Source organism: Felis catus, chromosome F1 (assembly GCF_018350175.1).
Source record: "Felis catus isolate Fca126 chromosome F1, F.catus_Fca126_mat1.0, whole genome shotgun sequence".
NCBI lineage: Eukaryota > Metazoa > Chordata > Mammalia > Carnivora > Felidae > Felis > Felis catus.
In genome coordinates, this window is record NC_058384.1 from 9,584,623 (window position 1) to 9,611,348 (window position 26,726).

The window sequence follows — 26,726 nt, forward strand, 5'->3', positions numbered from 1 at the left end:
CTCAGCAACTTGCGCCAGCTCTCAGAACCATCCTCACTCGACCTAGGCATTCGCGTAAAAAAAAAAAAAAAAAAAAAAAAAAGACCTAACCTAAGAAATGTCACCACAGATCTGGGCCTGTGTTTCATATGTTCCTCAGGAGGGAAGGCAGACTTCATTGTTACCCCGTCAGCCTCAGACGCTTGGGAACTCAGAATCCCCAAAGAATCCTCTTTCCCCCCCCGGCATTGATGACCCGTACCATTAGAATGTAACCAGCTGGAGGGATTTCCTAGTTTCTCATCTAGGTACCAGAAGGTTCAATAGGTCAGGGACTGCATCCTGCCAAATGAAGTTGTTTTTGTTGTTGCTAGCACCAGCCCTCATTAGCAGAGATCCCTAAATTCCCTTGGACCGACTTCTTTCCTATCATGTTTTTTCTTTCGTTACCCCCTCAGCCCTTTCCCCCTGGCTTTTGTAAACCTCCACATGGAGAGAGTGTGTGTGTGTGTGTGTGTGTGTGTGTGTGTGTGTGTGTCGGGGTCGGGGAGGGATTCCTTAAGTAGCATAAAGTACTGATTTTGGCAGGGCTCCAAGGCAGGAACACACAGCTATTACCTGTTTTATTTCCTATAAACAGAATTCCCATTCCCTAAGCCAGACATGATCACTCGGTTGGAAGGTGACGAGGAGTCTCAGAATTCTGATGAATGGCAGCTCCAAGGAGGAACCTTGGCAGGTACTACAATGAAATCACCACAGCATCCACCCAGTGGGAGCATTGTGAACCTGGACTTTAAGTTTCCATGTACCTCGTGTGGGGTGTTTAAGAGTTGAGGCAAGGTTATGAGGCAGAAAGATGATGGGCTTTGGATGTTCAAAATCTTTCTAGTGCTGTGTGACTTTAGGCCACTTCATTCACCTCTCTGAGCCTCCATTTCTTCCTCCGTCAGCAGTGGGTAATAAGTCTCAATGTGCAACCTTGTACGCGCATGAAGTAGATTGAAGTTTGTATGGCGTTTGGTCCTGTGCACATGCTGGGTGAAGGAGGCCACCTCAGTAGCGCACCATATACGTTTGAAGACTAAGGAAAGTAACGCGACAGAGCACATGGCTGGGGCGATTTACCCTGGTTTCTTGTCCATCTCTTCTTGGATAGAAAAAGCAAGAGCAGCTGTAGTACATGTGTGAGTAGGTACGTCTGAGAGGCACATGGCCCTTTATCAACGACATAGTTAGGATAACGGTTGGCCAAATACAGCTTCTAAGCAGCCAGTGATTTTATTCACCTTCTCTCTATAGGGAAGAGTTTGAAATGCCATATTTCATTGATTCTAAGACATGTTTCCCCCCGCCCACCACATTAACATCTCTGAAATTGAGAACTCCTCTTAAAATTGATGGCATTTTTTTTTTTCTTTTCCCATGGTGTATCTTGCAACTGATGGCATCTTAGTTTGGGTGAGACACGCTATCTTCCCAAGTCCTGTTCAGTTTCTGCGACCACTTTGTAAATATAGAAGTTCGGACATTGGTGTGAGGGGACGAAGTATGCTTTTGCTATAGATTTTCTTGGCGTAAGGGACATGAGTCAGGCCATCCCTTTAGCAGTGCATCTAAATTCTGTACCTACTGTATGGGTTACATTTGGCTTCTCGTGCCCACAAAAACCGTTTTGACCAAAGCGTGGCCCACAAAATGATCGTGTGATCCAAGTTTGGTACCCGTGTTCAAGTCCCAGCTCTGGCACTTTGTAGCTCAGCTCCCTTGATGTATTACTTGACTTCTGTAGCTCCACCTGCAAAGAAGGAGTAGCGATACACAGGTATTGTGGGAAGTAGGTGTGGCGATCCATAGGACTTAGGGGAACGTCATCTGTTACTAAAGGGCCTCCTTTGGGTGAACCTCGGATTAAGGTATTCTTAGCGTTTTGACCCAGGAAATCGGAATAGGCCCGAAGGCATTTTTCTTACTGTCGTTGTGTCCGCCCCTCCCTGTTTGTCTCCTAGAAAATGAAGAGACTGACGTCAAGCCCCCGGACTGGGCGGGTCCGATGAACGCCACCCCCCACTTTCCTCAGCCACAGCACCTGGACGGCTTTGGCCTCCGCCTGCCTCGGGACCTCACGGAGCTGCCCGAGTGGAGCGAGGGGTACCCCTTCTACATGGCCATGGGCTTCCCGGGGTACGACCTCTCGGCGGACGATATTGCCGGGAAGTTTCAGTTCAGCAGGGGCATGCGGCGCAGTTACGACGCGGGGTTCAAGCTCATGGTGGTGGAATATGCTGAGAGCACCAACAACTGCCAGGCTGCCAAGCAGTTTGGAGTGCTGGAAAAGAACGTTCGGGACTGGCGCAAAGTGAAGCCGCAGCTGCAGAATGCCCACGCCATGCGGCGGGCGTTCCGCGGCCCCAAGAACGGGCGCTTTGCCCTGGTGGACCAGCGCGTGGCCGAGTACGTCAGGTACATGCAGGCCAAAGGGGACCCTATCACCAGGGAGGCCATGCAGCTGAAAGCCCTCGAGATCGCCCAGGAAATGAACATTCCGGAGAAGGGGTTCAAAGCCAGCTTGGGTTGGTGTCGAAGAATGATGCGGAGGTATGACTTGTCCCTGCGGCATAAGGTGCCGGTGCCCCAGCAGCTGCCCGAAGACCTGACGGAGAAGCTCGTCACCTACCAGCGGAGCGTGCTGGCCCTGCGCAGGGCGCACGACTACCAGGTGGCGCAGATGGGGAACGCCGACGAGACGCCCATCTGTCTAGAGGTGCCCTCGCGGGTGACCGTGGACAACCAGGGCGAGAAGCCCGTCTTGGTCAAGACGCCGGGCAGGGAGAAGCTGAAAATCACGGCGATGCTGGGTGTCTTGGCAGACGGGAGGAAGCTGCCCCCGTACATCATCTTGAGGGGCACGTACATCCCCCCCGGGAAGTTCCCCAGCGGGATGGAGATCCGCTGCCACCGGTACGGGTGGATGACGGAGGACTTGATGCAGGACTGGTTGGAAGTGGTGTGGCGTCGGAGGACCGGCGCGGCGCCCAAGCAGCGAGGGATGCTGATCCTGAACGGCTTCCGCGGCCACGCCACGGATTCCGTGAAGAGCTCCATGGAGAGCATGAACACCGACATGGTCATCATCCCCGGAGGCCTGACCTCGCAGCTGCAGGTGCTGGACGTGGTGGTCTACAAGCCGCTCAATGACAGCGTCCGGGCCCAGTACTCTAACTGGCTCCTGGCCGGGAACCTGGCGCTGAGCCCCACCGGGAACGCCAAGAAGCCGCCCCTGGGCCTCTTCCTGGAGTGGGTCATGGTCGCGTGGAACAGCATCTCCAGCGAATCCATCGTCCAGGGCTTCAAGAAGTGCCACATCTCCAGCAATCTGGAAGACGAAGACGACGTCCTGTGGGAGATCGAGAGCGAGCTGCCGGGAGGAGGGGAGGGACCCAGAGAATGCGATACCGAGAGCGCGCCAGAGGGCAACTGACCGCTGAGGGGAGAGCCCAGGTAACCCGCAGGCACACGCACACGCCCCGCACCTTCACGGACAGGCCTGTTCGTGTTCCGCGGACACCTTCCCCCTTGCCGTGATTTTCTGTGCCTCCGAGAACTCTCAAGCCTGGGCTGCCGTACCACGGATCAGAGGCCGTCAGCTCTCCTTTAGGTCCAAGTGCCGTTGCCTGGCTTACTTTGTGGGTGTTCTGCTCTGAGGCCTGGCCCTCCCCACAAGGAGTGAGCTGCCAGAACACTGAGGGCTGTCATGTTCAAATTATTTGGGCCTGAAGGAGCGTGGTCTGTCTGACGTTGCTCAGTCCGCAAAGAATTTGGTCTGAAGAGCCAGCTTTTTCCTTCCCCTTATAAATCCCGGGGAACGTCAGGGCCGGGGTGTGTATCTGACACGCTTGGAGCGGCTGTGCTCCCTTCCGCTGGCCTCCGGGGCCGGCCGGCGGTACGGGGAGAGCACCGGGCACTGGGGCCTCCGCGCCCAGACTTCGCGTGGTCTGCTCGGGAGCCCACTTGGCACAGAAAAACGATAGCGTAGGTCTGCTTCTCCCTAGGAATTCAAAAGAGTTTTAAAACATTATCTTATTCTCATAATGACCTTCACATGGGTGGTGGGAGCAATTGCAGTAATTGCTTGTCCACTGATGTCCGGAAGGATATATTTCTAAATTGAATCTCGGCACCAAAGAAAGAAAGAAAGAAAGAGAGAGAGGGAGGGAGGGAGGGAGGGAGGGAGGAAGGAAGGAAGGAAGGAAGGAAGGAAGGAAGGAAAGAAAAAAGAAAAAAAGAAAGGAAAGAAAGAAAGGAAAGAAAGAAAGAAAAGAAAGAAAGAAAAGAAAGAAAGAAAGAAAGAAAGAAAGAAAAGAAAGAAAGAAAGAGAAAGAAAGAAAGAAAGAAAGAGAAAGAAAGAAAGAAAGAAAGAAAGAAAGAAAGAAAGAAAGAAAGAAAGAAAGAAAGAAAGAAAGAAAGAAAGAAAAAGAAAGAAAGAAAACAGGGCACATAGCTAAGACTACCATGAATAAGGTCTGAGGACTGAGAGCAAAAGGTCTGGAATTTTCAGTTGACTATAGAAGGGCAGCTTCAAGAGGAAGTGGGGGACGGGGACTAACAGCTCTAGTGGATGTGAACTTACACGTACCACCCCCCGCCCCCCGCACCCACACCTTGGGAGAGAACAGCCAGCCAGGCACAGCGGGAAACCTACAGAAGGAGCAAGCGATTCGTTTTACCCTCTTGCTCTCATTCCCCTAATTGTCAATTAATTTTTTTCCCTAGACACGTTTAGTATGAAGAAGGTCATTCCTTCCTTTACAGAGGCCCCCAAACCGTCTTGACGTGTCTTCTTCCTTTTATAGCGTAACTAAGGGGTCCCATCCTAGTTGCTTTTTCCTCCAAAGGAAATGCTAACCGAAATCTTTCACCTCACTCCTCGCCGTACAAGTGCAAGAGGGACGTAGGTCTCCTTCCCTGCCCTCAAACCAAGTTGTTCTCATACTGCCGAACCCCGCTGTGATTCTGGGACCCCTCGTATAACGGTGGAGCCAAGGAGGAGTTCTCAGTGTTAAATTCAAATCACCAAAATTGCTTTTTCTGTCCCTCTCATGTCCCCTACCCTTCCCCTCCCTGAATTCAGCCTTTTTCTGCTAACCATGGTCAAACTTTGAATTCTAGTGAGTTGTGAATCCTTGTCTTATTTCACTTTTTGTTTTTTTCCCTCTCCTTGTTAAACAACGTTTCTGTGCTTTTTTTTTTTTTTTTTTTTAATTTTCTAAGCTCTTTGCTACCAGAAGAGGAAAGGGAAAAGACAGGGCGAGGCTGCAGCCGTGAAGATAGGCATTTACGTCCGATAACAGCCATGACCTTCTGACCATCATGACCACCGGTTCTGTGTTCAGCTGCCCTTTTGTGAACTGAGGAAGTGATAGAAGCAGTTAGGGATTCTCAACAAACAGGAGATTTAATAGTGGACAGACGGGCATAAAACTGGTTCTCCTCATCTATTTGGAAATCTGACTAATGGAATAATCATGTTTGTTAAAATGTATACGATTTCTAAAATCCAAGGGTTAATTCACACTTAGGTTCTCTCTGTTTTCCAGCAATTGGAACTGTTTGAAACAGGTGAGAGGAAAATCCTCAAGAAGATTCCTCAAAGTGTGGACGCACAGGGAGCAGCAGAAGGCCGGGGGGGCTGGAACAACCCCATGTCTGGACTGTGCACCCTGTCCTGTGACATAGCCCACCCCCGCCCCACATTCACGTGTCAGAAAAGTCTAGGACCCTTGATTTCAGCAGAGACATGATTAGGGAAGAAACTGCTTCTGCCCCATTTTTTGTTTTAGAGATTAATCCATGTGTCCATCAAAAGAAACCTGTAAATATGAATGAACAAAGGTATTCGTTCCTGGAGAAGAGACCGTTCGTTCAACACCAACAGGAGACTCCTATGGGCCCAATTCCACTGATGTCCTCTCTTGTGGAGAAAACCTCAAGTAAATGTTTTCTTTTGCCTTTAAAAATGCTTCCAAGAGTAGAACCTGTCCCCACACAGGTCAAGACTGCAAAGAAGGCTTTGTAGAAACGAGTCCCATACGTACACCTGCTACTTACACATTTCCTCTTTTGGAAAAATGAGATACTAATGGTAAAATTCAGGCATACTGGCCTGGTGCCAGCAGATGGCTTTTCCACAGACGAACTAGGTTAGAGTGGAAGATGCAGGTTAGGAAACTATGCTGTTTTATTTCTCTTCCCAATCTCGTTGGCAGCTAGAATTTTTTAGGGTCTTTGGTGGCCCTCTGTGTCATTATATTTAATGATGGGGCAGCAGTTAGTATACAAGCTCTTCTGTTTCTCAGGCTGCCTGCAGAAGAAGTCACTATAAATTATCTGCTATCTACATGGTACAAGGCTCATTGACTCATCGGCTACTTGTTGGTTTCTTTAATATTTTGATCACAAGGGTATGAGAGGACGTGGGCCTTTAGCCACAGTTGTTTCAAGACTTCTAATCTCCTTCTGCCCTGCAGGAATAGATGGGAGGTCTTTGAATTTTTACATTCTAGTAATTTGCATTCCCACCTAAGTTGAGTGTCACGAAAACATTCCGAGCTGTCTATGCTACAAAAAAATATGCCAGGACCTTCTGGACAAAGCCATTGCCAGAAATGTCATTCCAATGTCTGATCTGAATAACAGGCTACCATAACCACTTTTCCTTCTGGTAGACTCTGCTCATTTATATACTATACTGTTCTTGGCATCCTGAAACACCTATTTCTACTCAGGTACTCATTTTCCTATTAGTGACTCACCTTTGTCATTTGTTTAAAACCAGTTTTCCTCCAAGGTAGGAAACTTCACTTAGTTTCTGGTATATCTGAATAACTTTGAATCTTGGAATTGTTCCCCGTTTGCTTTCACCTGTACTGTATTATTTGTTGTCTCAAATGGCATCTAAATACAGCTGTTTTCCATTCCAGAAGTTTCCATTCCCTCCACTTCCACTTAATTTATCCTCCACTACCCTGGTCCCTGGCCCTTTCCTCTTTATGTCCTGTTTTACTTGCTTTGGGAGCCTAAATGATTTTATAAGATCTAATTTTGGGTTCTTGCATTGGAGCCATAGTTTTCTTGCAGAGAAGAGTAGAAAATGGGTTCAACTCCTATTTCATTCCACCAACATCTTCTTGAGTCTCATCATCAGCTGATAGATGATGCCTTACAGGTTGCATAGCACTGGAACTTTCCTAGAGTAATGGCTCTACTGTCAGGGTTTTTCTGGGCTCATTCTTCCACTGACTTAATTATGATCTATGCTTAACAGAGTCCCAGTACAACTATTTTGCAGAAAGGCTATTACCCTAGAATTACTATAGCACATATTGAGACATAGTTGTACTCCCCGGTAGATAGAAAATTGACCCCAACAATAAACTTTGATAATAAAGACAATAGGCTATGGTGCTTTTATTTATTATTTACCTCTAGCATTGTGAAAGGTCACATTTCAAACTATCTTTTATGCTATATTCTCCGGTCTGGGGTGTATGTATGGAATATCCTTGAATCAAAAAAGTGTCTGTTCATGGGATGGCAATATAAATGTTGGTGTCTGAAGACAGGGAAGAAAAATGATAAATGTGGTTTTAAACTCAAAAGTCCAGGGGTGGGGAGTTGGGGGGAGGCCTGGCATAAATAGCTTTTTTCCTCATTCAGTCATGTTTCAGATGTTCTCGGGGATGGTACACTACCAAATCCCGTGAAGGAAATCCATAAAGGGATATTAATCTTAAATGGGTGAAGACATGCTAGCAAGTTGAGGAGCAGATCAGAAAACGTAGTTTTCACAAATTTCTTTAAAAATGAAAGCATGAAGAACCTACCTGCCCTTTCCTGGTGTGCTTTAAGTTAAATTACTCCTGGCAATCTACCATGCCCATAGATTCAAATAAGTAGTGGTCTACTCTCTAAGAAGTCTCCAGACTTTTTTCCTTTTTTAAGCCATCAGAATCAAGTGCTGACCCAATCTGTTGGCCACAGCATTTAAGTCTGACCCCTAAAACCAAGCTTCCTTACCCTTACTCTACATCCTGGAGGCATTTCGGCAGGAGCCAAAAAACGTGAGGGAACACAGGCATTTATCTAATGGTCAAAGAGTAATCCTTTAGAAGTTTGTGAGGTCCAATTGGGAACCTCAGGCAATGGTGGGGTGTTGGGGGTGCGTGCCGAGGAACGTGTGCTTGGTTGATCACAGCAGAGGATGTTCAAGGTTGTAAGAATGTGTGCTAAGCCAGCACTCTGGGTAGAAAGCAAGGTGGGCATTATCAAACCTGGTTTTGCAGTGATAACACCTATATATGAAAGATAATTACTGAAACTCCTGCAGGAAAAATAAGTTTATTCTAAGTCTGAAATTATGTGGTTTCTTTTGTAAAAAATTTTTTTCAACATTTATTTATTATTGAGAGACAGACACAGAGCGTGAGCTGGAGAGGGGCAGAGAGAGAGGGAGACACAGAATCCGAAGCAGGCTCCAGGCTCCACGCTGTCAGCCCAGAGCCCGACGCGGGGCTCAAACTCACATACTGCAAGATCATGACCCGAGCTGAAGTCGGTCGCTTAACCAACTGAGCCACCCAGGTGCCCCTGAAATTATCTGGTTTCTAACAGCGTTTTCCTCATTGACAGTTATTTTTCTAAATGCTTGGGAATAAGCAGTCACAATTTCACTCGGGATCCCACAGTTGGCAACACTGCTGGAGTGGAAGCTAGCCTTTGGCGGGACAGAGGTGTTCAAATCTTTCAAATCCTAACTATCCCTCTACCTTCAACCCCATCTTTCCACTTCACAAAGTGACTCTTAAGGAAAACTGGCACAGAAAGCAGATTTTCACGTAGGCCGGAAACACGAGGCAAAGGGAGTCCTCTGGCGTCCTGTGGTCCCACCAGAGGAGGTGACCGTAGAGGTGAGAGCCAGGGCCGCCCATGGACGCTGCCATTGCGATGGGCGGCAGGACGTGGCTGCGGCTCCCAGCTGCCTCTCCACGTAAGGACTCCGTGAAATTTAACACATACTTCGCATCAAGTTCCCGGCATATCGATGGCTCAAAACAAAACCACTACATTCAGCTAGGTATCAGTCCAAATTCTTCTAAACCTGAAAATTATCTAAAAAAGGACTTTTCAGACTTGTGCCGAGAACTGAAACTAAGCTGTTTATTTTTTTCTTTTTGTCTACACATTCCAAAAGGAAAGAAATGACATGATCTCAAGGTTTGTGGGTTCAAGCCCCGTGTCGGGCTCTGTGCTGCCAGTACAGAGCCTGCTTAGGATTCTCTCTCTGCCCCTCCCCTGCTCCTGCTCTCTCTCAAACCTTAAAAAAAAAAGAAAGAAAAGCAAGCAATGACATACCTAAGTTGGAACCTGTTTTTTAATCTTTCTCATCTAGTTCATCCCTCTAAAAGTCTGCTAAGATCTCCTAAAGCAGGGCTTTTCATACTTCAATGGAAGGCAGTATTCCTTATACGTTTACTTTAGTAAACACAGGAAAGGGAAGTTTTCTCCCAAAAGGTTTATTTGTCACATTTAAAGTACAAAACCAAATAGATCCAAATATTGAACCATGTATACATATCTATACATATATTACTTAGGCCTACACAACCCATCTGTACATTCTAACATAGTCACCAACACCTTCTCTTTAGTAAAAAGCATCACCTCTAAAAAAACAAACTTTATTATTAGTAACACTGCCAGATGTAAATTATGTTCACTTTATCATCTGAAAGGAGAGGAACAGATACTTCATAGGAATTAGGGAGTTTCTAAGTATAAATCCAGTATGTTTACGTGGGCTTCTTAAAATATATTCTATCGGAATAATCAGCAGGTGAAACTACCAATAAAAGTCTTGGGCGTATTAACTGTAAAAGAAACTTAAGTTCTGAGAAGAAACTTTATAAGGTCAATTACATTCCAGAGTTTTTATTTTGGCTTTTAATGCAAAGAAAGGACTTTATCTTGTCTAACAGCACAGCATTTCTAAGTCCTATTTTCTACGGAGTTGTAATGAATTTTTAGGGAGCTACCCAAATCTGTTAAAAAAAAAAACGGTCACTAAAGGAGGTATATGATTTTTAACACTGTGTAGGTTGTTTCAACCAAAACGCGAGAGCACAGTTCTTCAGGAGAAAGGCAGAAATTTTAGGCTTGCCAGATACAGAGTATATGCTGTCACTGAACACACAGATGTCCTGCTGATCACGGGGACTAAATTATAACGGCTTCTTTGTTCTAGGATGTCATCTACCTCACACGCAGACCCAAGGATACTAAGCCTCAGATGCCTAAAAACATCATTCCTGGCACAGACTTTTTCTCAGTGCTCACTCCCATAACTGGGAACACATACAGACATACAGACATATGGGTCATTATCAAAGTCAGATTTGTATGAACGGCTTCACAGTAGCAACGCAAAAGGTACTCAGTGCCACATTTCCACAGGAAAGGCTATATTTACACCACACACTTCAGTCTTGAAATGTGGACCCCCAAAACATTCAATTCTCCATAACCAATGAATTTGCTGAGGCCCCCCTACCCTCAAGTCACCCTAGTTCAGCAGAGCGAAAGCCCCTCCTTGGCTGCGAGGCGCTGGCGGTGGACTTTGTCTTGCTGCAGCTCTTCGTGATTTGGATGCCAGAGTTTCGTGATGATCCTTTCAATGTTGAGAGCGTATACGGTGTGTGTGGGAATGACTTCCCTGTGTACCTGCGATTAAAACAGTAGCGTGCCTCCCGTTATATCCCTCTTCCCGACACACACAATTAAAAAGTAAGGTTTATGTCAACGAAACACTCACACCAACCTCTAAGCTACAAGCCAGAGCCTAATGAAGCTCCAACTAGGAACAAGGAAACAAGGAAACGACAAGCTTCTGAAATAGGAGCGGGAACAAGACGATTTCTTTTTTCCCCTTTTCTTTTTCACTGGGCGAGTGGGGGCTGGGAGAGGTAAGTTAGGAGGGAGGTGTGGGCCCCGGATTTGAAAAATGACGGTAGTACTAATGGCTTGAATAACAAACAACAGGGGCACATGGGCGGCTCAGTGGGTTAAGCGTCCGGCTCTCGATTTCGGCTCGGGTCACGATCTCACAGTTCTGCGGGTCTGAGCCCCACGTTGGGGCTAGGGCATCTCTCTCTCCCCCAACTCCCACACTTGCTCTCATGTACTCTCTCTCTCTCTCTCTCTCTCAAAATAAGTAAAGTGACTTAAAAAAGATAAATAACAAACAATAAAAACTGAAAACCAAAAAGCCAAGAAGAGGAAAAGCTACTGAATATCTTTGTATCTTTTCAAACTTAAAGAAACTCTGAACCTATCCAGAAATCTAGGTAAACCTTAAAGAGCCAAGAGTTTTACCTGCAAAGCTTCAAAAAGGTCATACATGTTGACTGGAGGCAAAGCGGCAGGCAGAGTGTCCCCAGAGCATGCCAGCAGGAGGGCGGCCTGCTGCTCGGCGTCATCAGGGGGCGGGTGAGAGGCCGGGTTATGACCCGCACAAGGAGCAGAAAAGGCTGGAGGACTGAAAACAAAGTATTTTCATAACATTCCCAATAACTATGAACGAGACAAGCGGATAACGAAAATAGGAACGGGCTTTTAATACATCTCGCAAAAATATCTTAAAAATAATTAAAAACCCAATTAGAAATTACTTTTTAGCTAGTATATTACGTGAGTGGCCTGTAATTTTAATTTTTAAAGGCGGCCCATCTGGCAGGCTGGAAACAAAATGTAGAGCAACTAAATTTACACTCCTCTCCCCACAATGTTGCAATATTTATTAAGCTCAGGATGCTGGGCCAAAATTGTTTCCTGCCCTTCAAATGCTTCTAGTCGGGAGCGGGGGAGAAAAAAGACCTTAACTAAAGGAGAATGAAATTGAAAAACTGACTTGGGAGAGGAAGATACATGTAACTGGAGACAACAGGATTGAAAAATTACACGCAAGAAGACACAGCGCAGAATAAGCAACAGGCAAAAACGGAGGATGAAGAAAATCCAAATCTTGCCAGTTTCCCAAAACAGGACCCAGATACAGTATCAGCGGGGAAGTCGGGCATAACTGGTGTGTCCCGATACAGCAGGAGATGACCTATACAGTTTCGAAGAACACCCAGAAGGTAAAACAACAGTGAGGAGGCAGCTCAGACGAACGCACAGGCGGGTAGAAGCGTGGGGGTGAGCACCGGACAAAGGCGGCCCTGTTGGGCAAACAAGCAGTGACAGGGAGCCAGTCGCCCTCCAGGGGCAGGCCAGCGGCGAGGGGGCAAGCTCGGGAGGCCTGGCAGGGTCACAGACGCTGCTCTCAGCATTCACCCACTTTGTCGGTTGGGTTTTTCTTCTAGAAAAGGAGGACTTACAAATGAGAACAAATACTCCCACACAGACATGCCTGAATGAGACTGAGAATAGAAATCTTCACATTTGACGATCTAAATATAAATAGTGAACCTAATTTAAGATGGCGCTCTTCGGGATGCCTGGGTGGCTCAGTCGGTTAAGCATCCGACTCTTGGTTTCGGCGCAGGTCACGATCTCATGGCTTGGGAGTTCGAGCCCCCGTGCCAAGGCTCTGCGCTGTCAGTGTGGAGCCTGCTTGGGATTCTGTCTCTCTCCCTCTTGCTCCCTCTCTCTGCCCGCTTCCCTGCTCACGCTCTCCCTCACCCTCTCTCAAAATAAATAAATAAACTTAAAAAAAAAAAAAGAGGATGCTCTTCAAAATGGGCCTTGTGAGCCACCTCAAGGTTTTCAGCCATGAAGTAGGCACTGGTACAACCCCTTTCCATGTGGTGTCAACACTCTTGGCCGTGTCCAACTCTCTTCTTGGTTTTCCCACCCTACACTCTTCCCTACCACACCTCCTCCCTTCCTTTCTTGTTAGTTCTTCACTATCATCACTCCCACCACGTTCCGGGTCACACTTTTCTCTCTGAACTTGCACCTCCCAGTCATCTCCCTCACCAACCAGCCAACGAGCGCTCAAAGAAACCCAGTCACTTCAGTTACCACAAAGAACATTACATCACTGCTTTTTCTTTCCCAAAGGGCTTAAAATTTGGACTACTTTATTTGCAGGGAAGGCAGGAAGGAATTAGAGGGCTGAAGACAGACAACACACGGATGAAAAGAAAGGTAATCCAGGTCATCTCGTAAAGCGAAGACTGAGGACATTAGAAGTCCTGGGAGACCCTCCGTGGAACGTGGACGGAGGAACCCCAGAGACAGGGGCAGGGACGAGGCTGCACACCAGCATGCCAAGAACAACCTGATGACACCCAACACAGGCCACTCTCTCAAGGTAGAGCTACAGAACCTGGAGGAACACCTCCCACCCCTCCTCCCGCCATCAAGATACCTAACCCTGACCCAACAATCACAGGCCGTGCTTCTGACTGAAAGCCCGCCTCCACGACCAAGCAGGTGCTGCCCCTTACGAGCCCTCAGAACTCCTCACCTCGGGGAACCGCTCCAATCCACCTGAGAAAGTGGGCCCGGGGCGCTTGCATAACCACATGCGGCAGCCAAACTCTGCGCCCTCACTTGTGACAAGCGATACCAAACTAATTCACTAGTTATCGTGCAAGGATGCAACTTAAAATAAAACTGCACTGCTCTCAAAGGTACCTTAGGCTGACAGAAACACAATTATTTAACAGTGGTCTAACACATAATAGTAGTGTACCAGCTAGAAAGGATGGATGCAAAACCACAAGAAACTTCACATACCTTTCTATTAAGCTGTTGTAAGCTACCACGCTATTCTTCAGGTATGGCTGTGGCGTTACGTTACTACCAAAGGCATATTTAAAATGACCATCACGTAACCGATAAGCTTTCCTTCTCGACACAACTGATGTCAATATATCTTTAAGGTGATTCTGTAAAAACAAAGAAAAGAAAAAGAACATGAACGCCTGTTTAAGAGCAAATCATAAAACTTCCATTGACCAAAAAATGTTTCCTAGCATTTAGCGGATGGAGATATGAGACAGGCTAGCCTGTGGTGGAACCAAAGTTCACCAAAAGGCCACAGAACCACATCAGAGCAGGAAGGTACGGGAAAGAGAGAGATGCGTTGTTTTTATTTGGTTCTATTTAATAGGTGCTTGCTCTACATGAAATTTATTAAAGTTATTTATGGTTTCTAAATTGACTCCTCTCTCAAAAGAGATTTTCAGACGGTTTTAAATAAAAGTACAAAAATAAATACATAAAATTTCTAAAAGGAGGCAAACTACCCTGAAACCTGGTTTAAAATAGGACAAAAAGTTCCAAGATGTCAGATTTATTGGCTACAATGCCCAATCTACTAGAATCCTGCCATAAAAGAACCATGGCTCTCTCAGAAGTCACATACACAACAGATATATAGGAAATAAACCAAAAATTAGGTATTTGATACTTCTTTATGAGAGCCAAGTACATAAGGGATAGAAAGTGTCTGTGAAAATAAAAAGAGCTGATCCCAGCCTGCCATTAATAACAGGTGAGGCAGGATCACCTGTTTCAACTATACCAGTAAGATAATCTCATATCCAGGCCTTCATGATAACAATTTGTAATTTCCACACACTGAATTTATTAAATGTGTGTAACTTCATGAGCTAGCGATTATAATCTTTGAGGTACATGTGAGGAAACGGGAGGCCCCAAGTACTGGAAGAATTACCCAGTATTACCTGACATGTCCGCGCACTATAGAACCCAATGCGTATTTTGGCAAATAACTAAATGAATAAAGTGAATGCATAAATGAGGGGGCTGAGAGAAGGATCCTACTGTTTAGACACCAAGTCTAATGCTCCTTAAATGCTGGGACACAACAAAAAACAGTGATTTTCATCGTTAGGATTCTCAATCTCAATTTTTTTCCTTAAAAACTGTGCCCGTGTTAACAAATTAAAAGCCAAAACATGCCAAAGTGTTATGCCATAAGTAGCCTCTCTGAAAAGCTAACTGAAGGCAACTGCATGGACTATGAGGTGTTTCTCCCCTCAAAAGAAAACAATTCCGGGGTGCCTGGGTGATTCAGTCGGTTAAGGGTCCGACTCTTGATCTCAGCTCAGGTCTTGATCTCAGGATCATGAGTTCAAGCCCCGCAATGGGCTCCACATGGGCATGAAGACTACTTGGAAAAAAAAAACAGAGAGCGAGAAAAAGAAAAAGAGGGAAAAAAAACCAATTTCAATGACGACAATTCTGACATCGGTAATATTTTGATTCTTTTCTTGCAGTACCAACTTTCAACGACACACACAAGCTCGTTACATTCAACCTGTAAAACTGTTTCTGCCACCAGCAAACCAACCTCCACCGCGTAGACAACAGCTGAGACGGCCTCCTCCGTGACGTTGTCCAACCCGTGCTCGTAAGCTGTCACTATCATTCTCCCTTCAAGCTGACCCCGGGTGGGAAGCATCATTGTGTGGGAACAAAGTTTCAACTCATCATCATCTTGGGGATCCTTTGCCACAAACTGCTGGGCTCCCGAGAGGGGATTTTGAGGCTGGAATCTATGCTATGGGCAAGAAAACTTTTCAAAATGATTCATCACAGTGGCAAGTAAGAAGACACGATATATTGGACTTGGGCTCCCACAAATTAATGCCACCAAAACAATACCACAGGATTTAAAAAAAAAGAAGTCACTCATGCACAAATAATCACAGATTCACACCCATTACATAGCAATAATGAAGACATGAATTAAGGGGAATAATGGTAGTATGCCCAGCAGTTTATTCTATTCAACTGATACCTTGGTGATCACAGAATATACAGCTCTGTGCTAAAAATAACAATTAGGGGAAAGGAGAAGATATAAAACTATTTTCAAACAACTCAGAGCATTCTCAGTATACTTGTAAGTAAGCAGGTTCTGAAAGTAGAAATATATAGTAATACTTCGTTTAAGCTCTAAAAATAAGCGTAGCTAACCAACATAACAGACCTAATAACAGATATTCCAAGAGAATGCCAGATAGTATAAACTATCTTGCTATCATCTTCTACTTACAATTCTCAACACAGAATCTTGCTAAGACACAGTCATTCTAATTATTTAAAATAGTTTTTCTCAAACTGTTTCCACTCCTAAAACCTCTGCCTCCTCTGGTAGACTCTGATAGCCCATCTGTATTCTCCATCATCAGTGGTAGCTCCTGCTTAAGCTCAACATATAAGATTTAATAGCGAAAATGGCTTGTCCCTGTTTGAAGTTTGTATTATAAAAGAAACATTGGTTGTTTTCTCCATTGTCCAAGTATAAAACTGTATTTTTTATCAAATATCCCTTTCTAAACTAAGGTATGCCTCTCTAGAGGTACCGATGCCCTCCATATTGAATAGTATCGATAGAAAACACAGAGCAAAGGTACAAATGAATGTCTGTTGACGTTAATCAATAAAGCTATCAACACCCAGTCAAACCTATAAAAGGAAGACTTTTGGGAAATTGTTCCCCAAATACAAAAGGAAAAAACAATTTATCCTAAAATGTTTGCAAATTTTATAGCCAAATGCCTTCATGACTTCTCTGCTGATTCCGAAAGGCTCAGGGCCTAGCTGGGCATCGCCAGGATCCTGCCAAAGACCTACAGGCCTCCTGGAGCCGTGGAACAGAAGTCTTCAATGTAAGAAACATTCCCGAAAAAGATTTAAGAGGAGAAATAATACAGGCATACTTTTTGAGTCATTAAAAAATCGTTAGGTACTAATGAAAACATATTAATATTTATGCAGTAACAAACTAGAATTATAAAAATTCAGACACCTGGGACTCACACTCTTTGAAACTCTTGTCAACCTCAAATATAATAACACCTTTCTTCCCCAAATCATGCTCTCCTTTTTTTCAACTCTACTACCAGTATTTTAAGATTTATTCAAAAACTAAAGCCCGTTCCATCACACCAGCACTTAAATCAGTTGTTACCAAGATCTACTGGAGAACAACCTACGTCAAATTTCTGACGAACAGAAGAAAGCTTTTTCTTTCCCTTTGGTTTTCCAGGTTTAGCTGCAGAACCCCCCGTCCAGGGTAAAGATCCAGCACCCTCTGTAAGACAGAAAAATAACCATAAGAGAAAACAGAGACAGTTGTCAACTGTTGTGTTTGGTTTCATTATAGGCTAAAAAAAGTATGGAATGCTCAAGTAATGAAAATAATCAATGCTTAAATTCAGATCTTCTCTATTTCTCCAAGCAAAATTATGAATTCTCTCAAATCACATTTTTTTCTAGCTGTAACCAAAATTATTCCTTTAGGAAGGCAAATTTGTTTTTCATATTTTAAATTAATGTTTATTGGGTGTTTTGTTTGCTTTATTAGTAGCATTATAAGTAGTATTACCAAAGTAGGACAAAATTTTCTAGTTCAAGATGGTGAACTGAGCACATGAATGTATCTCACCTCTCTTTCTAGACCCTACTAAAAAAAGGTAATAGCAGAAAGTAAACAGCACACATCCGCAACTGAGATAGAAAGGAAATTGAAACAAGACGAGATGTCAACAAATTTCAACAATGGGCTAAAAAGGTGTTCACTCACATGGAGACACACAGAAGCCAAAACCTAGGCTAGGCAAGGTTTGGAAATGAGGTGGAAACAAGTTAACCTGCAGAGCAGAAATCCACAAAGAATCTGGATTTGGAGAAGGTGAGTACAGTGGAAACCAGGGAGGGGTCAGTGAAGCCAAAAACAAGATCAAGGGGAGGTCTACCTTCAAAAGTCGTCTACACAACCCCCTTCCCCCTCACCACTAGCAGTGGGCTCAGTACAAAACAAAAATGCAGGGTCTCTTATTCAAACATTTAGAATTTCAAGGCAACCACAGTTGAGCACTAAGCCAAGCGTGGGGCCCTTCTGAGTTCACAGGCAGTTCACAGGCCCCGGAGCCAGCCCTGCTCTCTCCCATACATAGCACAGTATTTACAATGGCAGGGGGATGCTGTTGGGGGGTATGGAGGACAAGAGAGTGGAGAACTCTCCTCTAGTTAAACTGGACCAAATTTCTGGGATTTACTAAGGTGGTTGATATGGATGTTGACACCCTAGAGCACAGCTCTCTGCATGCTGGCATGAGGACCCCCAGTTTAGCTGGCCTCCTGTCAGCTCACTCTACAGCAAAACCCCCACACAACTGTATGCTTCATTCTTAAATGTGAATCACCCGACATTTGATGACAATCTAGAACAGAATAAGAAAGACCCAGATAAACAAACAGAAAACAGAAGTCCTAGATTAAATAATTCAGGGGCGCCTAGGTGGCTCAGTCGGTTGAGCGCCCGACTTCGGCTCAGGTCATGATCTCACAGCTTGTGAGTTCGAGCCCTGCATCGCACTCTGTGCTGACAGCTCGGAGCCTGGAGCCTGCTTCGGATTCTGTGTCTCCCCTCTCTCTGCCCCTCACCTACTCGCGTTCTGTCTCTGTCTCTCTCAAAAATAAATAAACATTAAAAAAAATTTTTTTTTAAATAATTCAAGCAACACGGACTTCAAAAATACTTTCTAACTGGTATATTCAGAGAAGTCTGAAAAGACGTGTGTCCATAAAACAAAAAGAAGGTATTATAAAAATTGCTGAATTAAAGAATGCATTGGGCAGAAAGGCTGAAAGAACTGAGGAAATCTCATAAAGCATAAGCCAGATGTCTAAAATCAGTAAACCCAGAAAGAGATTTAAGCTCCAATGAGGAGCTATCAAAGTCCTACCAGAAGAACAAAAAACAAAGTAGTTGTCTTTGAGAAAAGTCTAGAAGTGGGAAGAAGCTTTTCATTATAAGACCTTCTGTATTATTTCTAACCATGAGCACATTTATATATAGTATTAAAGAAAAACAATCAAAGCAATTCAAGCTCATTACAGTACACTTGAAAAAACTACACCCCAAAATTTTTATATGAAAAAAAAAAAACATCATCTTAGCAAAAACATTATTTCCGTTTTGATGTTTTTTTGAAGAATGAGTTTTTAAAGCTTTGAAAAAAAAAAAAAAACTCCAAGTTCATCAGTTAAAAAAGGGCTGTTTGGACACTTACCATGATGAGCACTGAGTCATGTACAGAATTGCTGAATCGCTATATTGTACCCCTGAAACTAAACTCTGTATGTTAACTACACTGGAATTACAAAAAAACAAAAAAACAAACAAAAAAAAAAAACAACCTGTTAGGGAAGTCAAGCTCTTCTCTCCACCGCTTTAAATGTCTCTGGTACATCCAGGTCTCACTGATGAGGTCAGCCAATCTTAGAAGATTCCCAAAGAAACCCACCGCTGCTGGATGGCCCGGATGCTAGGTGATGCCACCGATGTGTGGCCAACACACTCCAGGCAAGGAAGCAAAGCTTGGTGAGTCAGGCCTGACTGACAACCAGGACAGCTTTCCAGCGGCGGGCAGATTTAGGGGTGGATCCAACACTTCCATCCACTGGCTGCGTTATTTCTCTATCAAACCCCCAAAATGTATTTCCTCAAAATGAAATTAACAGTTGCTGGCAACAAAGAGATGATTTGTATTAAAAGTAAAATATAGAAATGTAGCTCTTCGTACTTGCGGGTGGGTTTTCTGTCTTCCTAAGCTAGGTGGGAAAGATGATTTTTAATAATATTATTGATCGAGTGACCGCTGTGTAACAGACACTTTGCATTCTTTTTAATCCTCACAGCAACTCTTCAGGGTAGGTATTAGCCTCTTTATAGATTAGCAAACCAACTTCAGAGAAAACAAAATGAAAGAAAAAGCAAAACAGAGAGGGAGGCAAACCATAAATACAGAGAAAATATATTTTAAATACAGAGAACAAACTGAGGTTTGCTGGAGGGGAGGTGGGTGGGGGGATGGGTTAGGTGCGGGGATGTGTTAGGTGGGGCATGGGCATTAAGGAGGGCACTTTTTGGGATGAGCACTGGGTGTCATATGTTAAGAGATTAATCACTGGGTTCTACTCCTGAAGCCAAGACTACACTGTATGCTAACTAACTTGAATTTAAAAGAAAGAAGAAAGAAAGAAAGAAAGAAAGAAAGAAGGAAGGAAGGAAGGAAGGAAAGAAAGAAAGAAAGAAAGAAAGAAAGAAAGAAAGAAAGAAAGAAAGAAAGAAAGAAAGAAAGAAAGAAAGAAGGAAAGAAAGAAAGAAAGAAAAGGAAAGAAAGAAAACAAAGAAAGGTTTTTAATCAATGGTCAACACAATCACCACGGGCCCTTTAAAAACAACAACAACAAAAAATTCAACTTAATCTACAGTAGGCGGTACCTACAAATCTAAGTTTTTAACAACAGTTCAGGATAAGTTTTATTGTGAGGCAAATTGTTTAATGTATTTAATCATTTGTTTTTGACTACTTGATTAAAATAAGATGGGTGAAAGAAGTACCTTGTACCACTTAAACTCCAAACAATTTAGGATAAAGGGGGTCATTGTTTCTACCTATACCTAATTAGGTTGAAGTGACAGATTTAGCTTCTACCTACCTCCCCAACATGCTGAAGCTCTAACCTTCCAGGTGCTGGTATCTTACTCGAGAATACAACTGAAAGTCCAGGGTCTCACCACATGTTGTGGTTTCCCCTCCACCTAACCCTAACTCACCTTCCCTGCATCTATGGAAACCCTCGTCTAATACCAGCTGCCCTCAAGTTTCTTCACCCTGACTGCCCACCCACTTCCTCACTTGTCTGTCATTTAAGTAATCTAAAATCCAGCTGAGTGGACGGTAAAGACCAAAAGTCAACGTAAGCACAGGGAAATCACCTGCTTTACCCAGGTTCTACAAAACAATCTGCACCTACATAATAAATCTTTTCTTGTGAGCACTTCAAAGAACATGTCGTTTGCACACGACAGACGTGTCTGTTAACGGAAGCTAAAGCCCAGGGCTCTGATGGCTCTGTTGACTGACATCCCTGGAAGTACTTCCGCTCCCTTACCTGGGGTAGACACCAAAATCTGACAACGCGTAAGAATGGCCAGGAGGAAATCGTTGTGAGAATGGACTGAAAAAGGGAAGATTGTCACAAGTCAAATACAAAATATTTACAACATAAGGAAACCATTATTTGACTCTGGATATCCCCTACCCTGCCATTCTTTACACTTTATTTGAAATATCCATATTATTAAAATAATCTTACACACCATTAAAAACCCCATTTTATTTTTTTAAGTGAAAAGACTTACTGCAAAATTTACTGCAATTTGTTATTGCAGTTATTTATTTGCAATTTATTGCAAATCTGGGAAAACCTCAAAATAGTAAAATACCTCCCCAGATAATTATTTTACCATTATCCTGCGTGAGAAGTCTATGAGCTTCAAGGTCAAACTCTTCTTTGCTGATCTTCTGCTTGAACCACAACTTTAAGTTAGCCCAGTATCTGCAGAGACAGAAGCAGTATTAAGAACCAAGGATTTTGCTTCTTTCCCAAGTTTACCTTACCTGCTCCAAAACCCAGGGAAGGAAATTTTGCATTCCCCACCATATGGGCAGAGTTGTGCATCTCCCCCCAAATTTATACGCTGTAGCCCTTGACTCCCAGCACCCAGGACGTTAAAGAGGTGATTAAATTAAAATGACCTCTTTAGGGTGGGCCCTAAACCAATGTGATGGGTGTCCTTAGTAAGAAGACATTAGGACTGTGACACACACACAGACCAGACAGTAGCTATCTATAAGCCAAAGGCAGAGGCCTCAGAAAAAAACAACCCTGCTGAAGGGTGTTGTCAGACTTCCTTGATGTCAGACTTCCAGCGTCCAGAACTATGAGAAAACAAATTTCTATTGTTTAATCCACCCCATCTGTCGTATTTTGTCACCCCGGCCCTTGAAAACTAATACATCTAGGAATCAGAATACTGACAGAAGGGGGCGCCCGCCTGGCTCAGTTCGTAGAGCCTGTGACTCTTGATCTCACAGGGCCACGAGTTCAAGGCCCATGTTGGGTGTGGAGCCTACTTAAGAAAAAAAAAAAAAAAAAAGAATATCAACAGAAGAAAAAGGAAGAAAAGTTTTTCCCCAAAAGGGACTGACAGGTTGTCACATAATTGGACTCACAAGTCCTTTAGCCAAAACCACAGCTGTACCCTTCCTTCCTCACTGCTGCCTTTCTAAAAGACCTATCCTCCAGAATCTGACATTTAATATTTATTTATATTTTAAAAGTATTATTATTAAAAGTATTAACTTTTAAATATTAATTTCAAATGCACTAATTTTCCAATTATTAACTACAGTTAATAATACTGTATTGTATATTTGAAAGTTGCTAAGAGTAGATCTTAAAAGTTCTCATAAGGGGCGCCTGGGTGGCGTAGTCGGTTAAGCGTCCGACTTCAGCCAGGTCACGATCTCGCGGTCTGGGAGTTCGAGCCCCGCATCGGGCTCTGGGCTGATGGCTCAGAGCCTGGAGCCTGTTTCCGATTCTGTGTCTCCCTCTCTCTCTGACCCTCCCCCGTTCATGCTCTGTCTCTCTCTGTCCCAAAAATAAATAAACGTTGAAAAAAAAAATTAAAAAAAAAAAAAGTTCTCATAAATAAAAAAGTTCTCACAAGAACTTTTATATACCGTGACAGATGTTAACTAGACTTACTGTGGTGATCATTTTGCAATATATACATGTATTGAATAACTGTTGTATACCTGAAACCAATATAATGTTATATGTCAATCATACCCCAATAAAAAAAAAAGATTTATATTTTAAAAAGTATATGTGTTTTATGGGTTGGGAAGTGGTCATTAATACTGATCCTGGTAACCTCTTTCCTTTCAGATGATCTCAAGTTTTAATCTAACTGGCTGGCGTAACGAGTTTCTAAAACACCTCACCACAATGAAAATACCGTGGATATGAGAAACTTAGTGGTTTGTAAAGTGAAAACCAACCACTAATCATAAAAATCACTAGTTACCTAGCAGGAAAAACACAATGATTTGATCCCTTTATACCTTAACAACAGTATTAGAGACAGGAGTAAAATATGACTTTTCACATCCACAGCCCTTGATTCAGTGCTGAAAGAAGCTGCTCTTTGTTCACGAAACAATTAAAAATTACTCAGGACACGTCTTACAATCACTTTCAATTCACACTTAGCTACTTTCTAATGCTACTTTGAGTTCCTAACAGAGGAAAAAAAAGGAAAAAGATTTCTAAAGAAGACGGTCTGATGCTCGCACTGCCTTATACCCTCGCAGGTCCTCTCCTGTACACAGATTAGCTTCAATTCACCTTAGTATGTAACTCTGTATGTAACTGGCTATGTGTGCACATCACTGCAAGCCAAGCTTTGGGTTCACACGCATTTTTTTTTCCCCAGGAGAAAACCTATAGCTTTAACGGGGTCAACGTTGCCCAAGACCCATTTCACTCAATAGCAAAATATGTTGTTTTAGAGATTGGCATGACTTTTCACCTGATATTCACACACTCGTTAGTCAATAATAACTTCCCAACAATGGACACTTAAATGTTTTGTTTTGTTTTTTTTTAAGGACGCAGGAACTATTATGAAATGAAATAAAGCTCCACAGGAAAAAAAAAAAGTATTTTCCCGTCCCATTCTATCCAACAAAAGAGGGCGGTGACATGAGACAGCTTCATTATTTAAAAGCCCTGGGCCACTATTTTATAAGAAAGGTGCAAATATATCCATATTTTGAGGGTGAACTTATTCCAGAAGTAAAACAAGACTCTACCAGGAAGTTCTACCAACACGATGCTACCTATCTCCTCTAATGGCAAACTTTCCAGCCGTACCCCTTCCAAGATTCAGAAGACCTGCTCCCCAATCCTGCTGCCTATGTTAACTTGCCATATAACCATGGACAAATGACTGCTTCCCTCAACAGAACTGAAAACAAAGTTAGTTAACCTCTATGAAGGTGAGGATGATGGGTGACAAGTTTAAGTGGGTCAGACTAGGAAGCACTGGGGACACCTGCAGTAAACTAAAGAACATACGATCGAGTCACCAAAAAATTCAACACCTATTTAAACCGGACACTCTCTTGGGTACTATACAAAGGAAATTAGCTAGCAAAGGCCATGTCTTTTCTAGAAGCTGGTGTGGGCATGCAACCTAACATAAGAGACATTTGGTCCCTAGATAAATTGAACACAACTCTTATCTGGGGTCCTTATACACTTTCTCTGTTTTACCTACCACCAAGGACCATGTTTAAATGGTCAGGTGATATATAAACCAAAGCATACTACTCATGAAGAAATATGAGAAATTACTGGATGGCAACATTACAGAGTATTAAACCAAGAGGCACTTTTTAAGGAGCAGGAGAAAAAGACAATGAAAGAATGGAAAAACAAATGCAAAACAACACTGTACCACTAACTACTCATGGCACAAAAGCATATTTTGATTACATTGTTAGTGGAGATTTACACTACAGATACGTCAAATTTAGCTTTACCATCTGTATTTGACCAACATCTGAGAGCCAGCATTGGCCTTTATAGGACAAATAGGGAATACTAACTTCAAATTTCTGGCAAACCTGTGTGGTAAGTGTGGGATCATAGAAGTCACCATCACATCTAATCAGTAAATATACACACAAGCCAGGTCCTTCAGATTTATTATAGTACGGAAACACTCACTTTCAGATATTGGTGAGCATCCTAGACGTAACAGAGTAAAAGTCAACTGTGCTTAAAAATGTAAATTTTAGCCATCAGTATTACAAAAGTAACAAACTGTGGTAATTAATGAAACTGTTAATTTTGCCTATTAAAGTAACTAATAATTTCCAATTAATTAAATAAGCAAAGAAATAGACTGACAGCAAACATGACTATTAAAACATAATTTTAGGTAGGGGCGCCTGGGTGGCTCAGTCAGTCAAGCGTCCGACTTCAGCTCAGGTCATGATCTCATGGTTCGAGAGTTTGAGCCCCGCATTGGGCTCTGTGCTGACAGCTCAGAGCCTGGAGCCTGCCTGCTTCAGATTCTGTGTCTACCTCTCTCTCTCTCTGCCCCTCTCCTGTTCGCTCGCTCTCTCTCTCTCTCTCTCTCTCACACAAAAATAAATTAAAATTTTAAAAAAATGTTTTTAAACATAGTTTTAGGTAGAACATTTTATCTTTGGGAGTCAATAAATGTTCACAAAAAATTAAATAATTATGCCAAAACAATAATTTTAATTCTAGCATTTGTAGAAATTTGATTTATTGACGTTCATAAAATAAACTTTAAGAATTATATTTTGGTTTTAGTTATTCTGTTTAGGCCATGAGTGTTTCAAGAAGTCTTACATGGGAATTCTGCGTATCTTGCTAGGATAAAAAGCAGAATGTCAACTCCACTACCCCAAAATTTCACAAGAAGGAAAAACTCCACAAAAATCACGTATGACATCCAAGTAACTTCAATCTAGTCATACTAAAGAATATAAATGAAAAATGAGAAGAAAGGGTCCCCCAAATACCTTGCCCCGCCAGCAACATGATATTTAAGTGAGCATCTACCGAGTAAGCAAATGTGTGGAATATCACAGAGGTCATCTAGCAGCAACCACATAGGCATTAGAATTTTAAACATTTAAAATTTGCTACTTATATCTTTGCAAAATAAAATTATAATAATGATTAATGTTCTGAAATTTTCCAACTCGTTCTTGTGTGTCAGAAATATATTATCTGGCTTCAGCCTTGGCTGAATTATTGATTTTACATCCCGCCATTCAGCATCTGACCTCTGATTGTATACTCGGTCCTCTGATTGTATACTCGGTCCCCTGCTATAACCTAGGTCTGGCTGGGTGCTTGTTCCTTTGGAACCCCTTGTAGGGTATCAGAGCCAGGAATCAGACACTAGGGGTCTGGTGACTTTTGAAGAGTTAGGTAACCTCTCTAGATCTCAGTCGTCTCATCTATCAAATGGGAATAATAACTGTATCCACCTCACATCTCTGTTGTGAGGCTTAGATGAAATGGTACATTGAGAGTGCTTAAAAGGTGTTCAATTAATGTCCACTACCGCGATCATCACTATAACTGCAGCGATGTTCGGTGACTTATCTTAAACGTAGGGTCTTTCCACCTTCCGAAACTACTCTCAATGCTCTTTCTTAAACGCAGGGTCTACGCATCACCCGACCTCAATAAACTTCCGCCTCCAGGAAGCCCTCCAGGGTCTGGCCGCCGCGCGCGGTGCCCACTCCAGCCGGGGCGCGTCGGGCTCCGGGGCACTCGGCCCGGGGCAGGCCTCACGCGAACCGAACTGAGAGGGGCCTGCAACCGTTCGGTAGGCCCTTGGGCGTGGAACGCGCCTCTCCCACCCCACCCAGAGCAGAGAGCCCCGGGCGAATGCGCCCGCCCGAGTCCCGAGGGAGCCAGGGAGGCCGGCCCGTCCAGCCGAGCGAGTCCGGGTTCCGCACCCGGAGCCGGCCGAGAAACCCAGAGGCCCCGCCACCCGCGACGCGAGGCAACACAGGCCTCGGAGCGGCGGGAGGCGTCTCCAGGGTGGGTGGCAGCCCGAAGCCTGAGGAGGAGCGGCGCGGAGACCCGGAGGCTGCGCCAGGACAGCTCTTACTGTTTCACGTTGTCCCCTAGGGCCTCGCTCAAGTTCTTCTTGGCCGCCTCCAGCTCGCTCACAAAGGTCGCCATTGCTCCCCACGTCTCAGCCCGACCGCAGACCGCTCTGCCACAGTGACCAACAA

The 26,726-nt window shown here is 43.8% G+C and overlaps 2 protein-coding genes across 13 annotated transcripts in view; one reads left to right on the plus strand and one right to left on the minus strand.

Moving 5' to 3' along the window:
* The window catches only part of POGK (pogo transposable element derived with KRAB domain), a 35,110-nt gene extending 27,679 nt beyond the window's left edge, over window positions 1–7,431 (plus strand). For 10 of the 11 annotated variants that reach the window (XM_045048718.1, XM_023247266.2, XM_023247272.2 and 7 more), the window contains 3 exons: window positions 620–718; window positions 1,989–3,480; window positions 5,577–7,431. In XM_045048718.1, the coding sequence (XP_044904653.1) occupies window positions 620–718; window positions 1,989–3,460 (1,571 nt within the window). In that variant the 3' untranslated portion in view covers window positions 3,461–3,480; window positions 5,577–7,431. The remainder of the gene's footprint in view (window positions 1–619; window positions 719–1,988; window positions 3,481–5,576) is intronic. The other variant, XM_045048719.1, reaches the window with a different exon arrangement.
* Window positions 571–26,726, minus strand: TADA1 (transcriptional adaptor 1). 2 transcript variants are annotated; one of them, XM_045048720.1, is made up of 8 exons: window positions 26,600–26,726; window positions 21,335–21,426; window positions 20,980–21,045; window positions 17,010–17,107; window positions 15,359–15,568; window positions 13,777–13,928; window positions 11,407–11,569; window positions 571–4,027 (listed from the first exon to the last, which is right to left on the minus strand). In XM_045048720.1, exons 1-8 carry the CDS (start codon window positions 26,671–26,673, stop codon window positions 3,848–3,850), a joined length of 1,035 nt encoding a protein of 344 aa, XP_044904655.1. In that variant the 5' UTR covers window positions 26,674–26,726; the 3' UTR covers window positions 571–3,847. The 2 variants fall into 2 exon arrangements, with proteins under 2 accessions (XP_044904655.1, XP_044904656.1); XM_045048721.1 differs by lacking the exon at window positions 571–4,027 and adding an exon at window positions 9,536–10,755.